Here is a 13,339-nt window from a genome sequence, read left to right on the forward strand (position 1 = left end):
GCCTAAAGTTGCCTTACTTTTTTCATCGCTTAATTTCATTTTGTTAGATAGTGCCCAATGTTCAAATCTGTCAAGATCCTTCTGTATCATAAGCCTGTCTTCTGGAATGTTGGCTATTCCTGCCAGCTTGGTGTTGTCTGCAAATTTGATGAGTTCCCCATCTATCCCCTCATCCAAATCATTAATGAAGATGTTGAAGAGTACTGGGCCTAAAACAGAGCTTTGGAGTACCCCACTGCATACTTCCTCCATGTATTGTAGACCCTCCAGGTCTTTTTCAGTAAAACTACCTTTCCTCTTGTCCCAAAGGTGCTTTTTTCACGAGGCAACTGGACTTTTTTGTTTTTCTTTGGAGACATTTCGCTTCTCATCTAAGAAGCTTCTTCAGAGCTGAAGAAGAGCTGAAGAAGCTTCTTGGATGAGAAGCGAAACATTTCTTTGGGATAAGTATCTTCCACCACCACCCAAAAAAAACCCCACCACCTGAATTTAATTTAAAGTTTTGAGTTTTAGCCTGCTTACTTTATCAAGGGAAAAGAATCATACAGTATCTAGCTATACATAGAAGAAAAAAGAAGTTCAAGGGGGGCTGTATTTTCTGCTCAGCTATGAATCATTTAGCAACCAGGCATTTTGTTTATGCTTGACTGTAACCGCGGCTGTTTGTGGCTGGAAAAGCAGAGTGGGAGAAGCAATCAGAGGCTTTTCTCACCTTGCGGAGTCTGGTAACTCTTCTGGGTGCAGCCACCAAGCAGAGTTGGGTGAAATTGACCAGAGTCTGGCTGGGGGCTTTTTCTTTTTTCCAGAGTCAAATAGAAGAGCCAGAAAGCTGCTTGGTAGGTATGGGCTGGTTTTTCTTACCAAAGAGTCTTAAAATAGAAGTTCCCCAAAGATACACTCCAAACTGTAGAGGGTATGGAAAGATAGTCGTGGCTGCCCTTCTTCAGGAGACAGTGGAAAGCTGGTGGGAAACTGGGCTCAGAAGCTCAATATTTTGCAAAAGGAAGTTTTAGCTGTGCTTGGAATACCAGATCTGGGCTGCAACAACCCTGACAACCAATAAATGGTAGCAACATGCTACAAATCTAGTAGCAATAAGCATCTTGGAGGTTTCAGTACACTGGGGGGAGGGACAAACAGGAGAACATTTAGAACTTCTGTCAACCTAGCACACTATCCTTGTGTGGAATTACCCATTGTTAAAATCCTTGAAAAATGCAATGGGACCCTGCACTAAAGTCTCTCTTCCCCTCCAATCATACTTCCCCATTGTTCTTGGCACTGTTTGTTATCTGCAGGCTCTGACCTCACCAAGGTGTACTTTAGTCACTGTTTCTGGCAAAGGGCTGCAGTTCTAACTCCAGCACTCCTCAAAAGGAGGCCTTCGGAAAGCTCCATTGTTTGTTTCTGATCTAACAGGAACAAGTCTTAAAATCTCTCTCAGTTGTCAAACGAAGATTATGTGCAGCAAAGAAGGTAACTCTTTTCTCATTGGGTTGGGTCTCTGCCATATGTGTGGCGTGTGTCCTCATGCTGAACATTAAAGCTGCTCTCAGAATAAACATTGCTTTGTTCCACTGTTTGTTTAACTTGCTTTTTGAGATCAGTGGCCTTTGACCTTCATGGCTTTCCCACCCCCTTTCCTCTTCTCTCCTCTTGTTTTGGAGCTGGTTGAGAAGAGTACGGCCAGGCAATAAACGCCCATCAGGAATATTCTTACGACTTGAAATGGTTTTTTGCCTAAATTAACAATTCAGCCCTTTGATCATCCTACTCTACTGGAGAGAATAACACAAGAAAAAGGTAAGAGATTTCAGATATTTATTATGCAAAGAAAACATAGAACACAATGGTAGAAATATATGATTACTTTCACTAGAAAAGTAGGGATGTGGTTAACAGAATTTGAAAAAAGAATATAATTGTCCATATTCTTTCTACAAAGTTTATTGTGTTTCATCCAGCAATAAAGATTTTCAATGAGAAATCTCAGTATCCTCTTATGTGGGACCAATCCTGAATGAGGTTGCCTTAGGGAACATGGTCATGAGTGATCAGTTATCTAGCTCAGTATTACATTTTTCTCCAGAATCATTTAACTGTTCAGCCTTTGGGGATTTTTTTTAAAAAGAAGGAATGAATTAGAGTGGCTAAAATAAAATTTATACATAATCATTAAAATTTAAGTAAGATACAGCAAAATTGATGGGAGGTAAAGGTACTAGCCTAGAAACGAAGAGATGGTGGGTTCTAGTGCCACCTTAGGCATGAAAGTCACTCTCAGCCCAACCCATCTCACAGGGTTGTTATTGTAGGGAAAATAGGAGGAGGAAGGAGTATTAGGTATGTTCGTCACCTTAAGTTACTTATAAATTAATAAAGGCAGGATAAAAAAGTTTAAATTAAGATTTTTTTTGATAGTTCTAGCACTCAAGACAGTTTAATGGAATTTGATATGGTAAACAACAGGGCAGTCGAATGTCTTTCTTCAAAGGCATCAACTTTAATGGTTTTTCAAAGAAGATACTGTAGATAAATATATATGCAAATTAGGCTCTAAATCTTGATAGTCACAACGATATAGACTACAAGTTGCTGAGGAAACAATGGCAGAAGATGGTTGTTGGTTGGTTGTATATAGCTAACCAAATATCTAACAAATGCATCTCACCCCAAAATATCCTCTTGTTGAACATCCAATAAAAATCAAAGATCCCTTTTATGTGAAAATCCCACGCTTAAGTTCCAGGTTAAAACCACGTGTAGATATATGCTAATTTTCCTTTTGGATCTGTTAGCTGAGGTAGTTTTTGTGGGCTTTTTTTCTGTTTCAAAGTAGACAAGCAAAAGTCCATTTATATGAAGAGATTGACATACTTTGGTCAAGACTGTGGGCTATGGCCCCACATACCCAGCTCGAAGTAAAAAGGAAGTGTCTGTGAATCTGTTGTAACCAACACATCATCCCTTCCTATTTCTCAAAGCAATCCCTAGGAAAACCAAATGTCAGTCAGGAATATATGACTATGTCTCTTGACTTTGGGTGTTTCCATGAAGAGTGGCCTTAGCTTTGTGTCAACCATTCAAACCACTCCTCCAAATGGTTCACACCACTCTTGGATGTAAAATGGTCTTGACTTGAAAAAATATGTGTCCAAAATGTTACTTTCTCTTGATTACAGGAAGATGCAGTTCCTGATACTGTTTTTCTTCTGTTTGTGGTGTACTGGCACCACAAAGTCCCACTCAGTACAAGATATATGTACTGCCAAGCCAAAGGATATCCCTGTAAATCCAATCTGCATTTATCGTAACCCCGAGAAAAAGTTGCAAGAGGAGGCGGATCAAGAGAGAATCCCAACTTCTACCAACCCTCGTGTCTGGGAGTTGTCCAATGCCAATTCCCGTTTTGCTGTCCTCTTATACAAAAACATAACCAATGCCAGGGGTGAAAATGAGAACTTTTTTATGTCACCAATCAGTATTTCCACCGCTTTTGCCATGGCCAAGTTGGGTGCCTGTGGCAGAACTCTTCAGCAGCTAATGACGGTAAATGTCAGGATAGGGCTGTGGTCAGGTTCCTTGGTTATTAGGCTGGATTTAGTTACTCCTGCTATTAGCAGAGACCATTCATCTCTCATTTTATATCCACAGCCTTAACATATTTTTTAAGAAAAATAGATGTCATTATCAGGGAAGCATATTACGGAACAATGTATTAAAGATACTTTCTTGCAATCTATCATCTCCTTAAAATCCACGCATACTAAAATAGTTATGCACTAGCTGGGTACATGTATATGTATCCATTCAGATTCTAAAAATCTGAATTAAAAACTTTTAATTGCCCAAAATGAAGGCAGTTTCTTCCTTCATTGCTATAGATCAGCCTGGCATACTAAATTTTGAAGCCTGATAAGAGTCATGTTTTCTATGTTCTTTGCACTTGAAACATCTGTGAATGAGGGTGCCTGCCATACATTCAAATATTTTGAAGGACTGAGATTTCAAAGTCAAATGAAAAATGGTTATTTAGCATAAATGTGACCATTCTTTGCACAATTAATTTTCTAGGCTTTTAAAATAATGTGCCAATGACTTCTGAGGCTTATTAAATTTTCCTATATACCTGAAATTATCACAATGTTAAGTTTCCTCTGTCCCTCAAATATGCCTCAAACGTGCCATGTTAATCTGGCATCACACTCTTTTTCAATTCCAATATCCCAACTGAAATTGGGCAGGCTGCCAAGTGGCATTTCTAGGCAGGGCTTTTCTTCTACTAGCTGAACTGTTTTCCAATTCCTTTCTCCTTGGTCTCTTTTTAAAGGTTTTTCAGTTTGACACAATTTCAGAAAAAACATCTGATCAAATCCACTTCTTCTTTGCCAAACTGAATTGTCGACTGTACAAGAAAGTCAACAAATCCTCCGAGTTGGTATCAGCCAATCGCCTTTTTGGGGAAAAGTCTCTCAAATTCAATGAAACGTATCAGAACATTAGCGAGGTGGTTTATGGAGCTAAACTTTGGCCTTTGAACTTCAAGGTGAGCTGTGCATACAGTATAAAGGGGTAATGCTGCTCTATTTGCAAGTAATTGAATATCATCTGTAAGTCTCAGGATCCTGAAAACCTTGATGTGGCTCTATGATTTTTTTGAAAGTTGGATATTCCTTGATGGCTGACTGAATGCTGCTGTTGGTGAATGCAAAGTAACATTTTCTGTTGTGCTTTGGCTTTTGGCCTGGTGATGCCCCAGCCTTTGATCCTTGTTGATTTCCCTGTCTTTGTCTTACCCCACACTTTGCTTGGTTTACCACCCAGACAGAAAAAAGGTTCCAAATAATTCAAACCTTTATACACTCTGTTGCAATGTTTTTGTTGTCCCAACAAAGATGTTGCCTTTGTATGTGCAAATTTTTGTATAGTCAGCATAGCTAATTTTATTACTTTCCCCCCAATCCATGTACTGTATGTTTCTTGGATACACATTTCTTCAAATGCTAACTCTAATAATATATTAAAGTTATAACCAGTGTGGCATACATGACATTTACCTCCTCTGGTTTTTTCACAAGAACCCCTTGACTTGCCAAAAATTGCCCAGTAATATTTGAATTAGAATCTTTCCAGTGATGATCCAACAGTGTAAATGCATACCGTCCTGTCTTGCAGATGGACTAGCACTCCAATAATTCTGTGTTTATCTGCTTTAAAAGGAGAACAAAAATTTTGGGTGGGACAAATCTGTTCCAGGTTGCCAGGGGGATGAATAGTTGCAGTTCCTGGACTAGTTGAGAAAAAGTAAGAAAGAAAATAAAAGAACTAATTCAGCCAGTTTTGATGCTGCCCTATTCCATTCAAGGAGGCAATTGTTCTTGCTGTAATCCCACTGATCCTGGCATCCAAGTACAGCCTTGTTGCTTAGTTTACTGCACTATGTAGTTCTGCTTTTTAATCTGCAAGGTCAACCATGAGATTGTATTAATTGAGATAGCTTTGATTTCAATTATCTATAAGTTTAAAATAATTCATTCTTTACTACCATGTAAGGCAGTATTTCCCATCCTTGGAAACTTTAAGATGTGTGAACCTCAACCCTTATTTATTCCCCACCTGGCATTCTGATTAGAGAATTCTGGGATCCAGGTTCACATATCTTAAAGTTCCCAAGATTGAGGAACACTGCTATAAGAATGAGCTAATAATAACATGGGGAAGTCAATTCAGAGGAGAGATTCTCCAAATGGTCATAGTATTTTATATTAATAACATTCAATAGCTTTCATTATATCTTATATTCATTGTATTCCTTGTGGGTCCAATCACACTTGGCCAATAAAGAATTCTATTCTATTCTATTTCTGTTCTGTTCTATTTCTATTTTTTTAATAAATATTTTATGGATGTTTTAGTTTTATATATAATAATTTGCCTAGAGTCACTGGAGTAGAGTGCATCCAAATGGATGTACAATATATAAAACAAAAAAGCTACCTTTTTCCATGTTATCCTTTTCAGGAGAAGCCAGAATTATCCAGAGTAATCATCAATGATTGGGTGGCAAATAAAACTGAGAAGCGTATAACAAATGTGATCCCAGAAGGAGCCATCAATGAATTCACTGTTATGATACTAGTCAACACAATTTACTTCAAGGTATGGAAAATAATGCACCAGCAGGAAAAATAGAAAATCAATGAAATCTATATAATTAATCATTCTCGAGGGAATGGAGGTGTCATTATATAAATTCTGAAATTGAAACTTACAGATTTTTCTGAAAAACTCCACTTAAAGTAATTTGGCTAACTATGACTTCAATGCAAGTCACATTTTTCAAGTTAAGACAGGCAAGAAGAATGAAGACTACTTGATTTGATCTAAGCACAATCTTCAGACCACTTTACAAATTTCTAACAGACCTTCCTCCTTCAATAATAGGCCTTGCTGTTAATGAAAAAAGGAGGAAGCTTGACTGAGGTCTTCAGTTTATTGAATTGCCTTTGTTTAAGTTTCTTATTCCTGGGTTGTATTTATAACCAAATGTTGCAGTTGACACATATTTATAGTGACTATATACAGATGATTGAATGCCTTTTGGCGCAATACTTTTTTGTAGAATGTAGTAAATTCTTTTCATTGCTCACTTTTGAATTCTAAATTTATCACAATTACATTTTACATCAGCTTCTTCTTTTACTATCCTCCCGTCAGAACGTGATAAGATGGAAGTGCTGCAGGTCAGTCTGCCAAAGACCTCCTCTCTAAAATCCTATTATAGCCATTATCAGGTCCAGGAGCCCTGATGACCACAGTCCTAATGCCTCCTGTGCAATTACAGTATTGCTTCTTATATAGAGCTTTTTTCTGAATCTGGAGGAATTTGAGAAATTGGAGACAGCATGTAAGAGAAGGAAGCACAATCGTGTCTGCTTCTCAGTCTACAGCAGGGGTGTCAAACTGCCGGCCTACGGGCTGGTTTCATCATACTGAAGCTGCGCCCACCCCATTGACAGCAATGCAAAAAGAGTCGCGACACGTCACATGATGTGGCAAGTTTGACACCCGTGGTCTACAGGTTTTAGAACATCCTCAAACTCTTTCAGTTCTTCACAGATGCCTTGCCAACAGCTACTGACTAGAATATTAGAACATACTAATAGAATTTCCTATTGGTTCCAGCAAATATTGCCAGGTTTTATATTGTGCAGGGAAACAAGCTGGCACCAGTATTCTCAAGCATAGCTTCAAATTTAAAGTTAACCTTTCCCCCTTTTCGGTATCAAAATATTTGCAACCTACTAAACTTCTATCTCCCAAACGCCAATAAAGTGTGCCTACTTAGGCCCTGCTTCTAGGCTTCTCCTTGGGGCTTTCTTCCTTCCCTATTTTACTCTTATGTCAAGGAAGGAGCTTGGCTCCAGGTAGCGAGAGGGCATGGAGCTGTTTCTGCTTCCCCTCTTCTCCAATGTCCAAGTTTATAGAAGAATTTGTGGGTTTAAATCTTGTTTACCTTGTGAACATTTTCCAGAGATGTGTGGATTAGGCTGTGTAATTCACTTTCCTATCCTCGTACTGGAATGGATTTTCCTTATAAACTTTCAATTGATTTTGCGGAGATCTGGATCCATTATAAGAAAACAAATGCAGAGTTTCAATTTCTGGCTGATGGCTCTGTTTTCTGTCACTGTGTTGATCTAGGGTCACTGGAAATCCAAGTTCCCTCTTGAAAACACAAAGGTGGAGCCCTTTTTTAGAGTCACTGCTGAGCCTTGCGAGGTGCCCACAATGTATCAGGAAATGACATTCCGTTATGCTTCCATCACAAACTCCAAAGTCCAGGTGTTGGAGCTTCCTTACCAAGGGGACGATATTACAATGGTCTTTATCCTACCCTATCTGAACACACCTTTGGCCCAAGTGGAGCAGCAGCTAACTGCAGAGAAGCTGGAAAGCTGGTTCCGTGCCTTGAAAGAGGTCTCCCTCTCAGTGCATTTGCCCCGTTTCAAGATAGAAAGCAGCTTCAGTCTGAAGGAGAAACTCCAAGAAATGGGATTAAGGGATCTTTTCAGCCCTGAACGGGCCAGTTTGCCAGGTCAGTTGGGATGTGCTTTAGTGGGGAGCAATGATTATTTTGATGAATTTACTAAAAAAAAAAATTATAATGCAGTCCCTCTCATCTATGGACCAGAACTCCCTCCTCCAGATACTATCACATGCATTGTGGGAAAAAGGCTTTCCATTTTAGTTCAAATAACCTTTTTGCAATAGCTATAGTGTCTGGTAGGAGTCTGGTAACGTGATATCTGATTAACCTGTTTTATTAAAAAAAATTCCATGAACAGTAGCTGACTTCATCAGATGTCTAGGAAATGAAACCATATGCCTTTTTATGTGTTAGTCAGAAAATGTGCTACAGATTCCTAATTTAATACTCCAGATAGTTCAGAATTTTTATGCTATTTTGTTTAGCATCTTGATGAAAAAAAAGTGTTTTGGATGGTTGAAGTAAGGATATCATCAATTCCTGGGTCAGAGACCCGTGACTAGTTCCTCTTCCCTGCATATGCATAACAAACTGAACTTGTGGTTATTTTTAAGAATATCACAGAAATGTACACAAATTTGTCCCTCAGACTTTAACTATCATTTTAGCACATACCTATTTTCTGGTTTTAGGTAAAGGGTAAGAAATGTTGACTTCTAGATATTGCTGAATTATACCCCCAGCATTCCTCACTATAGTCCAAGCTGGTTGGTGCTGTTGAGAATTGTAATTCAGCGATTTCTAAAAAGCAAAAACCCAAAGATCTCCCCGTTAGCTTTTAACTTGTAGTACAAACTGCATTCTCTTGTAAAATGATTTTCCTGATTACCTTCCACAAACTCTTCACAGCCAGACAACAGTGCAGCAAATATAGAAAAAGGAATATCTACCGTTTAATCATGAAACCTCCTGGCACTTAGAGCTGCCCTCTCTCCCCCCCCCCCCAAGAGCCAAGCAAAGAGAAGGCGCATTCACTATGCAGCACTCCAGAAAGGTTTAGCTCTGGGTTCCTGACTTTGGGTGAGACAGAATACCTAAAAACGTTTGCAGAGTCTTTTGTTCCAAATAAGATGACTGATTTCTGCAGAGCATCAGCTTTAGACCCCTAGATCATGATTAACTTCTGTGCCTTTTTGGTTTCTCCCACAAGAAAATTCAGTTTTCTTCCCCCCCCCCCCCCATTGTCTTTTTCAGGCATAGTTGAAGATCCTGAAGCGGGCCTCTATGTTTCTGAAGCATTTCACAAAGCTTTCCTTGAGGTGAGTCAGGTTTCCTTCTTTGTTTACATTCTACTGTATTCTCTTTCCTAAATTAAGCTTTAGCTGTTGAACAAATCTATGTTAGCTGAACCTAAAAGACAAGTCATTCTGGATCACCTATGCACCACAGTAGAAATTGGTACAGGCAGAACCCTTTTGAAGGAAATGAAATATTTCAAAGGAGATTATTTTATAAATGTTATCCTTTTAAAGAGCTCGCATTGTTTTTCCTCATGCAATACTGTGAGGAATGTTGGGCAGAGAGAATGATTTTGGGTGGGTTTCATGATTGAATTGCATTTAAATCTGGATCTCCTTTCAGATGAAAGATCTCCAAGTCTGCTCCTTTAGGCGTACCAAGAGCCAGTTTGATTTAGTGGTTAAGGCACCAGGCTAATGGAAACCGTGAGTTCTAGTCCTGCCTTGGCCATGAAAGTCAGCTGGATGTTCTTGGGCCAGTCACTCTCTCTCAGCCAAGCTCACCTCACAGGGCTGTTGTGGGGAAAGTAGGAGGAAGGTGTGTTTGCTGCCTTGAGTTATTTGTAAAAATAACAAAGGCAGGAAACAAATAAATAAAGCTTGCTCATCTAACTGTTACCACTTGTTTAGATGGATGGAAAACCTTGATGGACAAACAACCTTGTTAGTGTCCAGCTACAGCCTATTTGGTTCCATCCACACTCTGAGATTGTGCCTCAAAATATCGGCTACCCTCACTTAGCAGCTTCATATAGATATTAAAGATGAGGTGAGAGAGGATGGACCCCTGGGGGGGGGCTCCACAAAGCATCACAGCACCACTGTGCTGACCTCTTCTCCCTCCTTCCCATTTGACTGAAAGCTCTGAAGCCTTACAATACTTAAAAAGAACAAGATAAAAGGATGAATATCATGCTCTGCTGGATGAAAGGAAAGAACAGAGAGCTCTCTCACTGATCTTTCAGTAGAAACACTTTGAAATGGGACTGATTAATATCTACTCATGTGAATTGAATTATTAAAATAGGCATCTGTTGGGAACGGGGAAGGAAGTGGCAGTACTGTATGTATTATAACATGCAATCCAATTCCACTGCTTTCATATTTGCATTGGACATTGTAACACAAAGATAAAAGGGTGCACCTTGGGTTGTGATGTTATGATGCGTATTTTGTCATTTTAACATCATTGTGGAGACTTTAAACTGATAATTGGAGGAAATTTTTAAAAAGATCAAATGACTTTGATGCATTTGTAGTCTTCTGGAGCAATTATTTTTGATTTTAGCTGTTTGACAAACCTTTAACTCTTCTGCTTATTTTAGAACAGGATAGCAAAAGAACCTTACAAGACGCAATGACAAAGTTGAATTAGAATAACAGAGTTGGAAGGGATCTTGTGGGTCATCTAGTCCAACCCTCCCCCAAGCAGGAGACCTTACATCATTTCTGACAGATGGCAGTCCAATCTCTTCTTGAAAGCTTCCAGTGATGAAGCTCCCACAACATCTGAAGGCAAACTGTTCCATTGGTTGATTGTTCTCACTGTCAGAAAATTTCTCCTTAGTTCTAAGTTGAATCTCTCCTTGATCAGTTTTCATCTGTTATTGCTTGTCTGGTCTTCAGGTGCTTTGGAAAATAGTTTGATCCCCTCCTCTCTGTGACAGACCCTCAAATATTGGAACACTGCTATCCTGTCTCCCCTAGTCCTTCTCTTCACTAGAGTAGCCATGCCCAGTTCCTGTAACCATTTTTCATATGTTTTAGCCTCCAGTCCCCCAATCATCTTTGTTGTTCTTCTCTGCATTTTTTCTAGAGTCTCAACATCTTTTTTATAGTGTGGAGATCAAAACTGGTTGCATATTCTAGATGTGATCTTACTAAGACTTTATAGAGTGGTATTAGTGCCTCACGTGTCTTGATTGAATCCCCGTTAATGCAATTTAGGATTGCATTGGCTTTTTTGGCTGCTGCCGCACACTGTTGGCTCATATTTAATTGATTGTCCAATAAGACTCCAAGATCCCTCTCACAGTTACTGCTATTAAGCCTGGTTTCACCCAATCTGTATGTGTACTTTTGGTTTTTCTTGCCTAAGTGTAAGACTACTTTTCTCTTCATTGAATTTCATTTTGTTAGTTGGGGCCCAGTGTTCAAGTCTGTCAAGATCCATCTGGATCCTGAGCTTGTCTTCTGGGGTGTTGGCTATTCCTGCCAGCTTAGTATCATCTGCAAATTTGATAAGTTCCCCTTCTATTCGCGAAGTATTAGTACTGCTTTATAAAACCCTAGTAAGACCACACCTAGAATACTGCAGCCAATTTTTTTCACCATATCACAAAAAAGATGTTGAGAGTTTGGAAAAAAATCAGAGAAGAGCAACTAAGATGATCAAAGGCCTGGAGACTAAAACATATGAAAAACGGCTGCAGGACTTGGGCTCGGCTAATCTAAAGAAAAGAAGAAATAGGGGAGACATGATTGCAGTGTTCCAGTATTTGAGTGGCTGCCACAAAGAAGAGGGGGTTACATTATTCTCCAAAGCACCAGAGGGCAGGACAAGAAACAATGGTTGGAAACTGATCGAAGAGAGAAGCAACCTGGAATTAAGGAGAAACTTCCTGACAGTGAGGACAATTAACAGCTTGCCTCTAGAAATTGTGAGCGCTCCATCACTGGAGATTTTTAAGAAGAGGCTAGACAGTCACTTGTCTGGTATAGGTTCTCCTGCTTGAGCAAGGGGCTGAACTAGAAGACCTCCAAGGTCCCATTCTATTCTATTCTATTCTATTCTATTCTATTCTATTCTATTCTATTCTATTCTAAGTCATTTATGAAGATATTGAAGAGTACTGGGCCTAAGACAGAACCTTGTGGTACCCCACTGCTTACTTCCCTCCATGTAGATGTAGTACCATTAAGGACTTTTAGCTTTTATTTCTGAACTCTTTGATAACAAATAATTATCCCAGGCATAGTCTCAAACACCATTTGAGAAGATCAGTGCTTTGTTAAGATAGGTGAAGAGCATTGCTTCATATAGTAAATCAGAAAACATAATATACACACATTGTATCCCATTTTCCTGGTTAATCTTAATTTGGCAGTAAATTCCTCTTCCCTTTCCAAGGCTGTATTGTTCAAATGAAAATGGGGAAAAATACAGGGCTGAATCTGAAATATAGATATATAAATCGATCAGATGATTTTGTTGTATGACTGATTTCTTTAGTTCAATCAGTCAAGCTTGCTTAAACTAGCATAAGGTTAAAAGATACATTTTGAAATAAAATACATATTTTTAGACCTTGCATGCATGTATTGCAGCAGCATTTTAAGGAAGAAGCCTTCCTATCCTATGGGTGAAAAGGAAATATCTACAGCTTTGATGTACCTATAGTCATTGATCCTAACTATGAAGTATTGCAGCCCTAATGATGTTCTTAGGGAAAAAATATTGTCAAAGGGGAAAAATTTCCCCACAACTGTTTCTGTTTGGTCTCTGAGGAATGTTCCTAATTCAGCATGCACATTTTATTTCATCAGGTAAATGAAGAAGGCAGCGAAGCAGCCGCTTCAACCACAGTTGTAATTTCCGGTCGCTCATTCCCTTTGAACAAAGTTGTCTTCAATGCCAACAGACCTTTTATAGTACTCATTAGAGAAGTGGCTATAAATGCCCTCCTTTTCTTAGGCAAAGTGGCTGATCCCTGTTCCTAAAACCTCTGGTTTGCGATGCTCGTCTTCTTAAACCAACATCCACATCTGTGTTTCTGTTGCATTGTCTGTTGCTCAGTGCATGCAGCCAAATAAATGTAACCTTTCAAAGAGAGCCCCCCCCCGTCTGTGATTTACTTGAACAGCCTGTCCTACAGTGTAGCCTTGCTCCAATAAGACCCTGGGGTTGATTCAGCAAAATCCAGCTTTCACTTGCAAACAAGGTCACTATCTACATAGTTTACTGTGACTCTATTCTTTGTGGTTTTTCCTTTCTACCCAGTATTTGTTTTATTTGCTAATCCAACTTGGAATCAGAGTTAGTTAATTCAAT

The 13,339-nt window shown here is 39.1% G+C and overlaps 1 protein-coding gene across 1 annotated transcript; it reads left to right on the forward strand.

The window, feature by feature from the left end:
* Window positions 1-1,644: 1,644 nt before the first annotated feature.
* Window positions 1,645-13,120, forward strand: SERPINC1 (serpin family C member 1). The gene is made up of 7 exons (XM_015832002.1): window positions 1,645-1,803; window positions 3,183-3,549; window positions 4,331-4,546; window positions 6,022-6,159; window positions 7,705-8,098; window positions 9,245-9,309; window positions 12,835-13,120. The coding sequence occupies exons 2-7, from the start codon at window positions 3,187-3,189 to the stop codon at window positions 13,006-13,008; spliced, it is 1,350 nt and encodes a 449-aa protein (XP_015687488.1). The 5' UTR covers window positions 1,645-1,803; window positions 3,183-3,186; the 3' UTR covers window positions 13,009-13,120.
* Window positions 13,121-13,339: the final 219 nt, after the last annotated feature.

This window comes from Protobothrops mucrosquamatus, unplaced genomic scaffold (assembly GCF_001527695.2).
Source record: "Protobothrops mucrosquamatus isolate PMUCROS unplaced genomic scaffold, P.Mucros_1.0 scaffold_294, whole genome shotgun sequence".
In the NCBI taxonomy this organism is placed as follows: Eukaryota; Metazoa; Chordata; class Lepidosauria; order Squamata; family Viperidae; genus Protobothrops; species Protobothrops mucrosquamatus.